General features: G+C 38.1%; 3 protein-coding genes across 3 annotated transcripts in view; 2 read left to right on the forward strand and 1 right to left on the reverse strand.

The window, feature by feature from the left end:
- Positions 1-2777: 2777 nt before the first annotated feature.
- On the forward strand, positions 2778-6057 carry LOC17892915 (protein tesmin/TSO1-like CXC 3). Its single transcript, XM_006299618.2, has 10 exons — positions 2778-3062; positions 3345-3502; positions 3600-4023; positions 4114-4460; positions 4548-4625; positions 4719-4899; positions 4986-5081; positions 5160-5226; positions 5314-5428; positions 5509-6057. The coding sequence occupies exons 1-10, from the start codon at positions 3000-3002 to the stop codon at positions 5864-5866; spliced, it is 1887 nt and encodes a 628-aa protein (XP_006299680.1). The 5' UTR covers positions 2778-2999; the 3' UTR covers positions 5867-6057.
- Positions 6058-6303: 246 nt separating this feature from the next.
- Positions 6304-9670, forward strand: LOC17893332 (CRC domain-containing protein TSO1). The gene is made up of 10 exons (XM_006297036.2): positions 6304-6489; positions 6767-6927; positions 7023-7566; positions 7686-8074; positions 8161-8232; positions 8340-8520; positions 8609-8704; positions 8806-8872; positions 8947-9100; positions 9173-9670. Exons 1-10 carry the CDS (start codon positions 6424-6426, stop codon positions 9522-9524), a joined length of 2082 nt encoding a protein of 693 aa, XP_006297098.1. The 5' UTR covers positions 6304-6423; the 3' UTR covers positions 9525-9670.
- A 105-nt stretch (positions 9671-9775) lies between these two features.
- LOC17891566 (protein NETWORKED 1A) overlaps positions 9776-15394 on the reverse strand; it is a 6748-nt gene continuing 1129 nt past the window's right edge. The window contains exons 3-4 of the mRNA XM_006300208.2: positions 11205-15238; positions 9776-11048 (exon numbers count right to left, since the gene is read on the reverse strand). Coding sequence (XP_006300270.2) covers positions 9981-11048; positions 11205-15238 — 5102 coding nt within the window. The 3' untranslated portion in view covers positions 9776-9980. The remainder of the gene's footprint in view (positions 11049-11204; positions 15239-15394) is intronic.

Genomic DNA, 15394 nt, shown 5'->3' on the forward strand with positions numbered 1-15394 from the left:
TAAAGAACATTTTAGTGGGATCACATATTTGCCGATTTGTTACATCATAGGACGATATGTCATCATGAACATGTTTACCAAGTTCAAGATTTAAAAAGCAAGTAAGCAACCATGATGTGAAAATGCGGTATAATTCAGCGGGGTTTACCAAATTGATCTAATTAAGCCGCGGATTGATTCTCATTACACACAAATTTTAAGCTACTCTTGATTTTGACATTAAAAGATCAATTGATTATGCAAAAATATATCTTGTTTAGGCATGGATGTGGCTGAAGGATCACATAGTGGATTAAAACTTCTTAAATTTTAAGATACAATTGTATTAGATGTATAATGGAGATTCTATGGTACAAACACAAAGGCTAAATGATGACTTTGGTAAATTGGCTTTTCTTATGGCCATTTGTGGTAAGCAAAAGGATCTAAAACTGATTGTTTACTTAATTAATATATGAAATATTCCGTTATTAAACAACCTGACATGCACAAACAGTTCATGGAACAGCTTTTTTTGAATATATCCCAATCTCTTTTAACACCTGATTTAGTATACATGTATATACTCATAAAAATATATTTAAAGACTGACAAATAATACAATAGATATCTATCAAAAATGTTTTATGGTACTCTATAGTTTTATGTTTTTGATGGTCACGTGATGTGTCATGTGGCACGTGACAACGAGGCAGCAGCATGAACGAAGAATGGTCGACATTATGATTATGGCATGGAGCCCCTTTTGCCAGAAACAGTGCTTTTGGTTCTATCCGTATCATTTCAATACTCCGACTCCGAGACTTATATATTATATGACTACGTACTTTAATAAGTTGTCTTATACTTACTTAGTATACTGAGTTTTATAGCTAAGCTATTTACATCCTTTGGCCAATGTCAATAGTTTTGATTTGGTTGAGTAACGTTTTTTTGCGTTACATCTAGTATAAGTGTATTTGCAGACTCTCCCGGAGGTGCGATGAGATCATAATTTAACCTATAGTTAACTAAATAGTTAGAAACTTAGAATATATGAGTTCGAAGAGTTAGCTTTGGGAGAATTGAGAACTGATCAGTTTCGTTGTTCTCTTATATAAACTTCAATTGATGGCTGAAATTATCCGCAACATTAACTGTGAATTAAAATGAATTGAGCAAGTAAAATATAATTTTTTTCATTATACAGAAAGATAAAATTTTGTGTTCCATATGTTCCCTTTCTAACATATCTTACATTCACGTACAAAATGAAAGGGACCGCTGCTGCGAACGTTTGGAGCATTCGCTTTATGGGCGTCACGGGTAAGACATTTTTGTTTGGCTATGAGAAATAAATACACTAGCTCCTAAGTAATATATTGAATCAACAACATATATATGTGAAAAAATCCCTTATTCACAGTTCACAATAGGTGCGTAATAACTGTATTCACAATTCTTCATCATGTACATGCACTAGTTATTATATAAGAGGTGACATTTATAACTTTTCAACAACTCTTTTTTGATTTTACACGTAGACGTACGTTAAATATAATTTTGTTTGCAAGTTGTTAAAGTTACCAACTTACTTCGACGTTGAGGCCATTCACTGTTACTATATTACTATATTACAAAATCTCTCTGTGTTACATGCTACATTGTGGCCACTTATTGTCGAAACATATAATTTGTATACTAATCGATCATATATAAAACGGAAGAGAAATTATAGGTTAATAATATTAAGAGAGATTTAATGATAATTCATGCAGTTTAAGAGGCTTGAATATCTCAGAACGTTACATACATTTTTTTTTAAAAAACGAAAAGGTTATAACTATTGAATCATTATCACTAACTATTATACTTGGAATAATTGACCAATTAATTTAACAAATTTAAGTGTCGTGATGATTACACTTAAGTGCTTTCTCGTGATTAGCATAGTAAGCGGCAATATATTTAATTAAAATTACAAATCTCCATGTTAAACAAAGCCTTGTAAGTTGTAATTTCACCTCTCTTCTGTAACGTGTGTTTTCTTTTTTCATTCCGATCTAGAATCTTTGCTTAATCCAACACTCGTATTAGTGTATCATTAATTAATTATTATCATACTTGTGTATCCTCACGAGATAATTATATCATTTGTTTTTTCCTATCATTACATTAATCGAGCAAATATTAATTTAATTTTTTTTCACAGTTACACAATATTTGGAAATTAAGGAAAGAAAAACGTGACAAAGTCAAATGATGTGATAAACCTTAATATATATTTATGTAATAAAAATTCGATTAGGTATCTCAACAAATCACTGTTGATACGGTCAAAATTATAAAAGTTTTATGAAAACAATAATACTATTAATTAGTTTATCAACAAACAACAATCTCGAGTATAGTCAACGAAGTCAGTAAAACCACATATATAAAAGAAGATATAAAACAAAAAAAATAAAGAGGAATTTATTTCTTTATTCCCTTTTCTTTATTCATCTTCGTAATGCAAACAAAACAGAAGCAACGAAAAGGAACTGTGTAATTATTGCAGTTTCTTATTTTTATTCGTTTTTTTTTTGTTTCTCTTTCTCTTTTACAATGACGAAGAAAAGAAAGAAGCAAAGATCAAGGTGATGTCCGTTACTTTATTAAAAGCCCAAAAATTTATTTACAGAGAGAGAGAGATGAACGTAGAGGTGTGTATAAATTAGAAGAAAACATAAAAGAAAGAGAGAGACAAAGGTGTTGGGGTCACCAAGTAGTGACCTTTTGTTGTGTGTTGGTGTGGTGTGGTGTGGTGTGGTGTGGTGTGGTGTGGTGGCCTCTGTTGGATTTGGTTTGGACTAATCTTCACGAGACTATCCTCATCTTCCCGCCTCTACTCTCCTTTGAATCTCTCTCTTCCTTTAACTTCTCAAACCCTTAAAAGAGTAGAGACAGAGAGATAGAGGATGTGGATGTGAGAGAGATTGTGTCTTTGTTGTTGTAAGGGAAAGGAGAATAAAATAAAAATGGATACACCGCAAAAGAGTATAACCCAGATCGGGACTCCAGTTTCTAAACTCAAAGCCGAGGTCTTTTACTTCAATACCCATCTCTTTGTTTTTGTCAAAGTTTCATGCTTTATTGTTTCCTCTGTTTCTGTGATTGGTTTTGTGTGTCTCTTCGAATGGATCGTATGTTTTTGTGCAATACCCATCTCTTAGTTTGTTGCATTTTAGTCAAAGGTTTAGTTTTTATTCGATATTTGTAATCGGTTACGAGAATCTTAAACGGTTTCTGAGAATTGAGTTTGGATGATTTTGAGATATATTTGAGATCAAAGTTTATTTTTTTTATTTTTGTGTGTAATGCAGGATTCACCAGTGTTCAATTATATATGCAGTCTTTCTCCAATTAAGAGTACTAAATCAATCCCTATCACTCATACCTTAAGCTCTCTCAATTTCACATCTCCACCTTCTGTTTTCACTTCTCCTCATGCTGTTTCTCACAAAGAGTCTCGTTTCAGAAGGTAAATGAACAAAGTTTCTCTCATCTTGAGTCCTTGTTAGTAGTTGTACTCTTCAAAGTTCTTGACTTGGGATGTTTTTTTTTGTGTGTGGTTGCAGTCAAGTTAACTCCTCTGATCATTCCAAAGATGGGGTTGGTTCTAATGAAGAAGCTGGTTCCATTGGAGAAAAAGGAAAGGAAGAAGCTTTAACCGAAATTGAACAGTCACAAATTCCTAAGAATGAGTGTAATACGCCCAGAGTTGCCAATGATGTGAGAGACAATGGTTGTTGTGAAGATGGTGGAATGAATCTGGTTAAGATGTGTGACAATGTCAAGCCAAAGAGTGATACTCCGGATTGGGGTACTCTGATTTCTGCTACAACAGAACTTATTTATAACTTAACGAGTGAGTCAGAGGCTTATAGTTGCTTGTTGAAGAGAACATCCAACTCTGGTGAACATGTACGTGGTGGTACAATGTCAACATTGGAGTCTGTTTCAAAGACCAATGTAGCCAACAATGAAAATGAGTCCTTTGATGTGAGTAAAAGCGTTGTTGGTATTGCATTAGCTTTTGGTTTTTGATTGATCACTCTCTGAAGTGATGTTTTTTATTTGTGTGTGTAACAGGATCTTTCGATCTCGCACCGTGGTGTGAGAAGACGTTGTCTGGACTTCGAGATTCCAAGGAATAGTCAGCAAACATTGGGTGAATCTTCATCAAGTTGTGTAGTACCTAGCATTGGTCTGCATCTTAATGCCATACCAATGTCATCTAAGGACAACAATGTTGTTAATGAGTACTCATTTTCCGGTAACATCAAAGTCGGTTCGCAAAGTTTTACCACTTCGGATCTTCACTCGAAGCACCACATTGTGAGAGAAAACGAAATCGGGAAAGATGCAGGTCAAGCTTTAGAAGAGTTTCCAAAGTCTTCAGCTTTAGAAGGGTTGCCAATAAGCCCCAAGAAGAAAAGGCAAGTTTTATCTGAAACTTGTACAAATAGATTTATGGTAAATCTTTTTCCGTTTTCTTAACAATCAGTTGATACTAAAATGTGCAGGCGAAAGTCCGAACAATCAGGAGAAGGCGAGTCGTCATGTAAACGGTGCAACTGCAAAAAATCCAAGTGTTTGAAGCTGTAAGCTTAATACCCCAAATCATTTTTTAATCTTGTACTATCTTGAAATGTTCAGTCTTTTTTTCTGAGTCTCCATTGATGTTATCTCTGCAGTTACTGTGAATGCTTTGCTGCTGGAGTTTATTGCATAGAGCCATGTTCATGTATAGATTGCTTCAATAAATCTATCCATGAAGACGTTGTTTTGGCTACTCGCAAACAGATTGAATCCCGCAATCCACTTGCATTTGCTCCTAAAGTCATAAGAAGCTCAGATTCCATCATTGAAGTTGGTGTAAGTGTTCTCATTTCCGTTTTCTTATTAGCCTCAATCCATTTTATCTCTTTCAGAAGGCTATAAAATTCTGCATTGGTACACAGGATGATACAAGTAAAACTCCTGCTTCAGCGCGACACAAACGAGGCTGTAACTGCAAGAAATCAAACTGTCTGAAGAAATACTGTGAATGCTATCAGGTATTTTCCTTAATAGTCCTACACATCTCGATTCCTTTCATTAGATTGGTTCTGAATTCTGATACATTGGTTCTATAGGGTGGAGTTGGCTGTTCCATAAACTGTAGATGTGAAGGATGCAAAAATGCATTTGGCAGGAAAGATGGTTAGTCTTTTACATGTCCCATTTTTCGTAACCTTTATATTTGAATTTTCTTGATCTTTGATTTGACAAAAATTACAACCCCTGCAGGATCTTTGTTCGAACAAGATGAGGAAAACGAAGTTTCTGGCAAAATTGTAACAACGAAAACACAATCAAATGTCGAGTTATTCAATCCTCTACCTTCAACACCAATGCCATTAAGGTAAAGAAACATGAATCTCAAAGACAATCAAACAATGTCTGATCCTATTCTGCTTTATTAACCTTTGTTTTCTAATGCAGACAACCACTGGCTCAACTTCCCATCCCATCCAACAATAGACTGCTTCCTTCAGCATCTCATTTTCATCACGGAGCTTCAGGATCATCGTCCTCGGGAATATACAACATCAGAAAACCAGACATGAGTTTGCTGTCTCATTCAAGGATCGAGGCAATCACAGAAGATATTGATGATGATATGTCTGAGAACCTAATCCAATCTCCATTAAATAACATGAAAGCTGTAGTGTCTCCCAACAGCAAAAGGGTTTCTTTGCAGCATCTTGATTCATCAGAGACGACTCCATGGAGAAGAAATGGTGGCAGGAAACTGATACTTTCGATCCCAACGTTTCCTTCTCTCACCCCACACCATTAGAATTCTTTGAATCTTTAAATTCTTTTGATGAATGTCAACTTCTAGTTGGTAATTTAACTTACAGTGTTACACTCAACATAAGCAAACATTTACTAGATTAGTAGTAGTAGTTTGCGTTTGTTTCTTACAATGGTTGTATCAATGAGTTCTCTAAAATCATACATGAAACTTAAAGATCCATGTTTCCTTTTTTTTGTATAAATGTTAAAGACAAACCGAGATAAATGAAACAAAGAACACATCAAAAATGAAGAACCAAACACTCACATATGTTTGGGCCACCAAATGTAAGAACTGGGCCTGAGTGTTAAAAGAAGGTCCAGGTAAGGATAAAGATGACGTCATGTAGTGGACTAAAAGAGTGATATGATTTGGACTTTTATCATTTTCCCACTGTGTTACGCTCTTCTTCGCACTGTTTTCGCACCGGCGCGGACATTTTTTTTTTTTTTTTTGTCTGTTCGAAAAAATCCAACAACCCTAGATTAGTGCAAAAAATAAAAAGAACAAAATCAGTGTCTGTATTGAGGCAATGTAGATGTGATTCTTGTTGGAAAATGGACAAACCTCAGAAGAATCCTACTTCCCAGATCGGAACTTCAACTCCTAAATCCAAATTCGAGGTTTTTTTTTCTTTATTTTCCATAAACCCATCTTTTTCTCTGCTCAAAGTTCACTCCTTTCGTTGCCTCTCTAATTTTTTTTTAGTGTTATGAAGATGGTGTCGTGTTTTCTAGGTTTTACTTCAGGGTTTTGCAACTTTGTTGGGTTTTGCAAATTTCATGAATTGGCCAAAAATAAACTTATCACTTTGTTCCCGAAAAATCAGAGATTTTGTCTTTTTGGTCAAATGCATTTTTGTTTTGCTTTTGCTAATTTTGTAATTGGCCTTTAATGTAGGATTCTCCAGTGTTCAACTACATAAGCAATCTCTCTCCCATTGAGTCGGTCAAATCCATCTCCTCTGCTCAGACGTTTAGCTCTCTGAGTTTTACATCTCCTCCTCCTGTCTTCACCTCTCCTCATGTCAATTCTCACAGAGAATCCAGATTCTTCAGATGGTAAACAATCATTTTCTTGGATGACTAATTCTCTTCTTGTCGTTTTAGTAGAGGATGTTGTTGTTTATTGTTGTTAATTGGTGTTGTGGTTGCAGTCATAACTCTATTGATCGTACAAAGCCCTTAGAAGCTCTAGATGGATCTGTTTCTAAAGAAGTTGTAGTACCAGTAATTGAAGATCTAAACAAAGAAGCTACCTTGGAAGATGAAGAAGAAGAAACTTCCGTTGAAACGTCTTCTGAGCTGCCACAGATCCTCAAGTCTGACAGCCAAACTCCTGACCGTAGTGATTCACCTTGCAATGAAGATGTTACCATGGAAGCTCCATCTGATATTCCTCGAGGAGACAGTGGTTCCTGTTCTGAGGATTTCAAGATGGGTCTTCAGAAGATGCTTGATGTTCGGGAAGGGAATGACACTCCTGATTGCGGACGTTTGATCTCAGATGCAACTGAGCTGTTGGTATTTCGCTCTCCGAATGATTCTGAGGCTTTTAGGTGCTTGGTGGATAAAATATCAAGCTCAGAAAGACGTTTCTGTGCTGGTGTCAAGTCAACAAAGCGGCCTGATATCACCGAAGATAATCCAGCCAATGGATCCCGTAATGAAAATGAGCCTTTGGCTTTGCTTCCCAACGAGGTAAATTCAGGAATACATTTCGGAATGGCTTATTTTTCCCTTCAGATGTGAATATTAATTATCTTTGGGATCTTGATTATATTGAATTGGCTATTTTGCCTTGTGTTTGTTTGTGCTAGCCTGTCTTTAACTTGCATCGTGGTGGCATGCGAAGACGCTGCCTGGACTTTGAGATGCCAGGGAAGCGGAAGAAGGACATAGCTGATGATCAGCAATCTGTGTGTGACAATAAGGCGGCTGGTGAATCTTCCTCGAGATGTGTTGTACCTGGTATTGGTCTTCATTTAAACGCTGTTGCATTGTCCTCAAGGGACACTAACATCAATGTCATACATGACTATTCCATATCTGGAGAGATTCAAAAGAGTTTTTCAGACTCTACCACTCCAATTCATTCCCAAGAAACTATGCAAGAAATTTCGGATCAAGCAGAAAATGAACCTGTAGAAGAAGTTCCGAAAGCATTTGTGTTCCCAGAGTTGAATCCGGGCAGCCTGAAGAAAAAGAAGCAAGTCTTTTCCTGTAAAAATTTACATTAGAGATTTGTATATCTTCTTTTTTGTTTTTCTTATCAGTTGGCATAAAATTGTGCAGGCGTGTCTCTGAACAAGCTGGAGAGGATTCATGTAAGCGATGCAACTGCAAAAAGTCAAAGTGTTTGAAGCTGTAAGCTGCATACCTCTAACTTCTCTTTAATTCTTGCCTGTTCAAATATTTAAACTGAATTGCCTTGAAGTAGTTAACCATTGTTTGAGTCTCTTTTCTCTCTGCAGTTACTGTGAATGCTTTGCTGCTGGAGTTTATTGTATAGAGCCATGTTCGTGTATAGATTGCTTTAATAAACCTATCCATGAAGATACTGTCCTGGCTACCCGTAAACAGATTGAATCCCGAAATCCACTTGCATTTGCTCCTAAAGTCATCAGAAGCGCAGATTCCATCATGGAAGCTGGTGTAAGAGCTCTCTGATCCATTTTCTTATACCCCCTCTCTCCTCTCTGTCCTCCATTAATCTGAGTGATGACACTGTTATCTTGCACAGGATGATGCAAGTAAAACTCCAGCTTCTGCACGACACAAACGTGGCTGCAACTGCAAGAAATCAAACTGTCTAAAGAAATACTGTGAATGTTATCAGGTTTTCTTTCATCATCTATTCATCATTGTTCTCAATACTCGTCTGCGTAGTTTATATTTCCATGGTCTGATTTAGATACTTTGTTCCTGATAATCATATAGGGTGGAGTCGGCTGTTCCATAAACTGTAGATGCGAAGGATGCAAAAATGCATTTGGCAGAAAAGATGGTAAGCTTCCTTGCTCAAATTTTGATAACTGTCTATTTCCAAAAGTCTTTGGTTTGACATAATTACAATCTCAGGGTCTTTACTTGTTATTATGGAGAGCAAACAAGAGGAGGATCAGGAGACATATGAGAAAAGAACAGCAAAGATCCAACACAACATTGATGTGTCAAAAGAAGTGGAGCAGAACGCAAGTTCTGATCAACCTTTGACACCACTGCCACCGTACAGGTAATTGTATCGGTGTTTGAAACAATATTCAATCGAGACAGCTCTTGAATTCCTGTAACCTTTGTTTTACAGACATTTGGTGGTTCATCAGCCGTTCTTGTCTAAGAACAGACTGCCTCCGACACAGTTTTTTCTTGGCACGGGTTCTTCTTCTTTCAGAAAACCAGACAGTGATTTGACACAGTCACATAATGAGAAGAGGCCTTGTGAACTTGTGACTGAAGATAAAACAGAGACTATGCCTGATATTCTCCTCAATTCCCCTATAGCTAACATCAAGGCCATCTCTCCAAACAGTAAGAGAGTCTCTCCCCCTCAGCTCGGCTCCTCGGAATCTGGCTCAAACCTGGGGAGGAGAGGTAATGGCCGGAAGCTGATACTACGGTCTATTCCAGCATTTCCTTCTCTCAACCCAAATCAGTGAATCATAAACTATTTGGTTAATCATAAATTCTTTGTATCTTGTAATGTTCCAGATCCTGTTAGTCTACATCACTGTTTCCATAACATAAGCAACGTCTTGTAAGATACTTTGATTCCAGTAGGTAAATCACATTCTAGTTCATAATCTTCCTGCTTCCATAACATAAGGAACGTTCTTGTAAGCTTTTTTTATTCCAGTAGGTAATATAATAATATCAGTGTAGTTCATAATCTTCCTGCTTCAATAAAGAGAGTCCAAAATAGACTTTAAGAAAAACTGAGTTTGAAACATAAAGAGTCAAACCAAGACACGTACACATTAGCAGAAGCTACAAGGTTTACTAATTTGATCTAATAAATATTTCAAAAACCATTCCACAAAGTACTCCTAGAGTCAGTTTCATGATTAAAGTGAGGAATAGATAGTGAACTAGATGCTGTTACGTTATTATCCACCCTACTCTTCATTACCCGAAGATCTCATACACCCGCAGAAACGATTTTTCTTCTTTCTTGCTGTCCTTTTGCCACCTTTATGGATAATGTCTCTCAAGAGTATCACTGTCCTACTCTCAGAGAATTTTTTCCTGACTTTACTCTTTGATGCTCCCTCTTCAAGCTTTAGCACTGTTCGCTCAATGTTCTGCATTTCTTGCTGCATCTGCTCAATCTTCTCAGACCCATTCTTTGACTTCTCTATAACCACTTTTCTATATATATCTCTGGCATCTCCGGTCTCCTCAATTTCATTCGAAAGAATCTCATTTGTGTTTGCAAGCTGAAAGATGGCTTCCTCCATTTCTTTCAACTGTTTCCTCACTCTAGAAAACTCAGGGTTAGTGAACTTGCCTGGCTTCTCGTTCACTTCCAGCTTGCTTTTCAGATCCCTTAGGCTGATTCTGAGGCTTGCTAATCTTCGAGAATCAGACAAAAGTCTCTCCAGAATCTTTGCATTGTCCTCAGTGCTTCTAGATAACTCTAGTTTGTCAACAACTCCAATTAGTTTCTCAGATTGTGATTCAATCGAAGGATTCCTGCTTCTGCGATGAAGACGGGGGATCAGAGGCTTCTTTGAGCTTTTATTGGTGATCAGAGACTTAATGCTGGATTCTGGTTCAGCAGATTCTTCCCATAATTCAAGCATCTGGTCACTGGAACCACGACTAGTTCTCCTGCTTCTTCCATAGAACGTTGAGTCTGCAACTTGATCAAGTGGAATGTCTTTCATCAATGAACCATTTTTCAACTCAGTCATCGCAGGTGATCTAGGCTGTCTGATTTCACCCGAGAATTGGTCGTCAAGTTCAATCTCTTCAAACAGCTTGCGGTCTCTGCTTCTGTATGAAGAGCTTCGTCTTCTCAGTTTACCACGTCTTTTTTTCTCCTCACCAACTGCTTTCTTAATTGTTTTGATTCTTGTTTTCATGTCCTGCAGAAGCATAAATCCTTTGTCTAGGTTGGTACTGCTATGTCCAACAGCTTCTTGAGAGACTGCTGCTTCCGGATGTTCATCATTCTGGACGCCCTGAGGAAAATGGAAGATATTAACTCATGATGCATACATATAAAAAGGCACAGTGTCATCAAATGGTAAGATGTCATGTTTAATCATGTTTCAAGGACCGGAAGACTGAGAAAGATTAGATAAGATGTCAAACAGAAGGAAAAGGAATAAGTTTACCTCTCTGTGACGATCAGCTGGTGCAGGGAGTTTCAACAAAGACAGGGCATTTTGTTCAAGAGACCTGACATCTTCTGCTAGAGATGCTACCACAGGATCATAGGCAGACAATTGAGTCTTCAGCTCAGTCACTTCATATTCCAAGAATCCAACTGTTTCTTTCATTTGTTTCATTTCTGTGGTCTTTGTAACAGCTTCATCTTTGAGATTTTCACAAACTCCAGTGAGTTCTTTAACTTTGTTCTCAAGCAAGACTTCACGGACAGCTGAAATCTGTAGATCGAAGTAAAAAGATGTTGCTTCTGCATCCCAAAGTCCAAACTCAGTGTTTTTCTCTTGCAGCTCTGAACTCAAGAACTCCTCTCGAACTTGGTGTTCTTGGACTTCTCTGTGTAATAACTCTACCTCCGACTCCAAATTCTCCTTCAAATCGCTAAGGTTTTTGATCTCTTCATCCTGTCTCCCAGTAAGGTCACACAGTTCAGTAATCCGCCCCTCCAAATTTCCCCTCAATTTCCTAGATTCTTTACAGTCTTTCCTGAGCTCTTCAACTGCTTCACATAGTTCAGCATTTGCATTATGCGTAGCTTTGAGCATCTCTTCAGCTTCTAGGAGTTCCATCATCTTCTGTCTCAAGATGTCCTCTTTATTTAGAATTTGATGTTCTAAGAGATCATTTAGCTCATTGGCTTCTTCGAGGCTTTCCTGTAACTTTTCCAGCTTGCTATTAAGCTCCTGACTGTCTACATCTTTCCCTTTTAACTTTCCCTCCAGAGCCTCAATCTTCTGTTTCAGGCCATTATTAATGTCTTGTAAACTAGTCAGGTTTTCGGCAAAAGCTTCAACTTGTTCAGCTTTTTCAGACCCATAGGACTGGTAAACGACAGACATGTTCTTCAAGGCAATAGCTTCCTCAAGAACTGCAACGTTTTCTTCTTCAAGTATACACATCTCATCTTTAAGTTCTGAAAATTTCAGAAGCAAAGTTTCGTTTTTGTTGAGAGCATTTGAGTAATCTTGTTGTAAAGCCATGTATGACTCATGCAGACTCTCAAACTTTAAATGCTCAGTTTGTAGTTCAGCTCTAAGCTGTAGCTCCCGCTGCTCTCTGTCAATCAATTCTGATTTCAACTGCCGGTTCATCTCCAATAGCTCGAGCCGGTCCTTTTTCAGCATTCCATAGCGATGTACTATTGTCTCCAGATCTTTCTCTACAATACGTTTCTCTGATTCCACTTTCATACCATCTGATTGGAACTGTCCAAGTAGGGATAAGAGTACAGAGTTCTCAATCACAAGTCGCTGCGTCTCATGCTCAGCGCTAGAGAGTGAACATTTTAGTTCTTTAATTTCACCCAAGACACGTGAAACAGGAATTCTCTCTTTTACAATCTTCTGGTCAGCTGTTTTGCAATCTGCTTCAAGTTGAAGTGCCTTAAACACTTGATAAATTGCACCCCTGAAATTATCAATCTCATGCACCAAAAATTCTGCCTCCATCTGTTGCTCAAGATTCTCACTTTCCAGCTCAGTAATGAGTTTCTCTGAAAATGTTGATGCTTCAGCATATTTCTGGCACTCAATCAGAAGAGCAAAGTTCTTCTGCTCCAAGTCTTCTATAAACTTTTGCAAGATGAAGATCTCGACTTGCGCATTTACAGCTCTGTCAAGCTCTTCCTCAAACTCCTTTTTCCTGGAGCGACATTCTTCTCGAAGAAAACTCACGTTACTCTGAAGATCAGCTAATCTGCTGTCAGTCGATCTTTCATAACTAGCTCGCTCTTGCTTCTCAGTAGCAAGTGAGACTCTTAACTCTTCCACTTGAAGATTTTTGAATTGTTTTTCCCTCTGGAGGTCAGCATATTTTCTTTCCAATTCAGTGAAGTTCTTCTCCAAAACTCCTAGCTTCTCCTTAACTGCATTTAGTTGAGACAGCAGAGATTCTCTTTCTTTTATAAGCTCGGCCTTATCATTTTTGAGCAACTTGAAGAATTCTTCAAAGCATTTTGATTTCTCTCTTACACCTTGTAGCTCAATGTTTGCACCAGAAAGGGATGTCTCCAATAACGAGTTCTTTTCCAAGAGCTTCTGCATATTCTCAGTCATGATTTGCAGTTGAGAAAGCAGATTAGCTCTCTCAGCAATAAACTCAGATTTCTCTCGTCGTAAAGAGTCGCATCTTTCTTGCAGATCCTTCGTCTTCTCCCTAGAACCATCTAGCTTGGTGTTTGATTCAAGAAGCAATTTCTCTAAAGAAACATTCTTCCTTAGAATGTTATCCATTTCCTGCAGCTTCTCAGTAAGAGAATCTTTTTCATCTCTCTGGTGGTTGCATAACTCGGTCAGCTTTGAGTTCTCATCTTGTAGTTTCCTTACAGAGCAGGCAAGGGATTCGGGATCCAATCCTGCGAGCTTCACTTGCTCCATTATCATTTGGTACCTCCTATTCAAGCTATCAATTTCATCCTTCAGACGACAGATCTCTTCTTGAAAGGCACTGCTTTGGTTAATCTGTCTTGCAACTTCTTCCTCAAGTTTTTCTTTTATCTCCATCAAGCTAGAAATCTCGCCTTTCTGAGTCTCCAGGGAGATCATAGAAGATTCATTTCGTTTGCTTAAGTTTTGCTTTTCTTCGTTGACTGAGCTGATAACCCCTTCTAACTTCTGATTACGAGTTTCTAAGTCCTTCAACATGCCAATCCTGCTTTGAAGTTCTGAAGTGAGCACCTTTTGTTCCTCTTGAGATTGAGAATACACACTTTGCAAACTCTTAAGGCTGGCTTCGATATCTAAAAATCGAGAATGCTCATCTTGGATTAGTGACTGAAACTTCTCAAGCTCGTTTTGCTTCTGAAAAATTTCATGATCCTTAGCTGCTAATTTGTGCGTTAAACCATCTGCTTCTAGCTTCAAAGTTTCATTTGAGCTCTCCAAAAGAGTACACTGGTCCTCTACAGTCTTCAATTTTGCAGCTCCAGCCAGAACTTCACTACTCAGTCTTTTGGCATTGTCCTGAGCATGAGAAACTTCTCTCTCTAGCTTAGATATGGTTTCTAAACACTGATTGTACCGAAAACTCAAACCATCCTTCACTTCATTTACCTTCAGAAGTTCATGTCTCAACGCTTTAATCTCTTCTTCTGCTTTTGCAGCTTTATCACTAAACATTTGAGCATTCTCTTCGGCCTCTCTAACCTTCTTCTCCAGCGCAGATATCATCTCTAGGCATTGATTGTATTGGGCTAAGCCAGCCTCCTTCTCTGAATACAATCTACATTTCTCTTGCGTGAGACTGTGCACTTCTGTTTCTGCTTTAGTTGCTCGGTTGGTGAACCTCTTCATATCTTCTTGTACTTGACCAAAAGATTCCTCCAGTTCCGCTATTTTCTGCATGGATTGATTATACCGGAGAAGCGCAGCATCCCTCTCGGCTTCAAGCTTTGCAAGGGATTCTGCAAGTATCTTAGTCTCAATCTCAGCTTTGCTAGCACGTTCATCAAGCCCATTAACATCCTTTTGAGCAACCTCAAGGTCTTTCTCTAGTCTGGATAATTTGTTTAAGCTCAGCTGATACTGAAGATTCAAGGCCTCCTTCTCAGCCCCAAGCTCAACCAATGTTCTCTTCAAGCTTTCAACTTCTGTTTCAGAACTTCCCAAGTACTCGGTCAGCTGACTTAACCCCCTTTTACTCGTGGCACCGTCCTTTTGCAGGTCTTCAGAGTCATAAAACGGCTGGATTCCTGGTGGCATTTTCTCTGGTGTACGTGGCTCAGAACAAGACGATGAAGCCGAATCCTCAAGCATGTCGAAAGGCACTTGGTTAGGGAACGCCTCAGCCATGGTTTTATGCGCATGGCGTAGCTCCACAGTCGCATGATCATACCTCTCTGCTAATGCACGATAAGCTCTGTAGAATTCTTCCACCAGTTTCATCAACTCTGGACGTTTCTTGTAGTACATCTCTGCCCTTCTTGCAAAAGAATCTGCATCTTCTTCAATGAGCTTGATCATAGCCTTTACTTTGGAATCCATATCTGCATCATAAAAATTTCAATTCTTTTTCCCATTAAATAACCATAAGGGAACAAACCAACAACCAAACACTTTGAGAGAGAGAGAGAGAGAGAGAGAGAGAGAGAGAGAGAGAGAGAGAGAGAGAGAGAGAGAGAGAGAGACGAGAGTACGTAGTA

Source organism: Capsella rubella, unplaced genomic scaffold (assembly GCF_000375325.1).
Source record: "Capsella rubella cultivar Monte Gargano unplaced genomic scaffold, Caprub1_0 scaffold_3, whole genome shotgun sequence".
Lineage (NCBI taxonomy): Eukaryota > Viridiplantae > Streptophyta > Magnoliopsida > Brassicales > Brassicaceae > Capsella > Capsella rubella.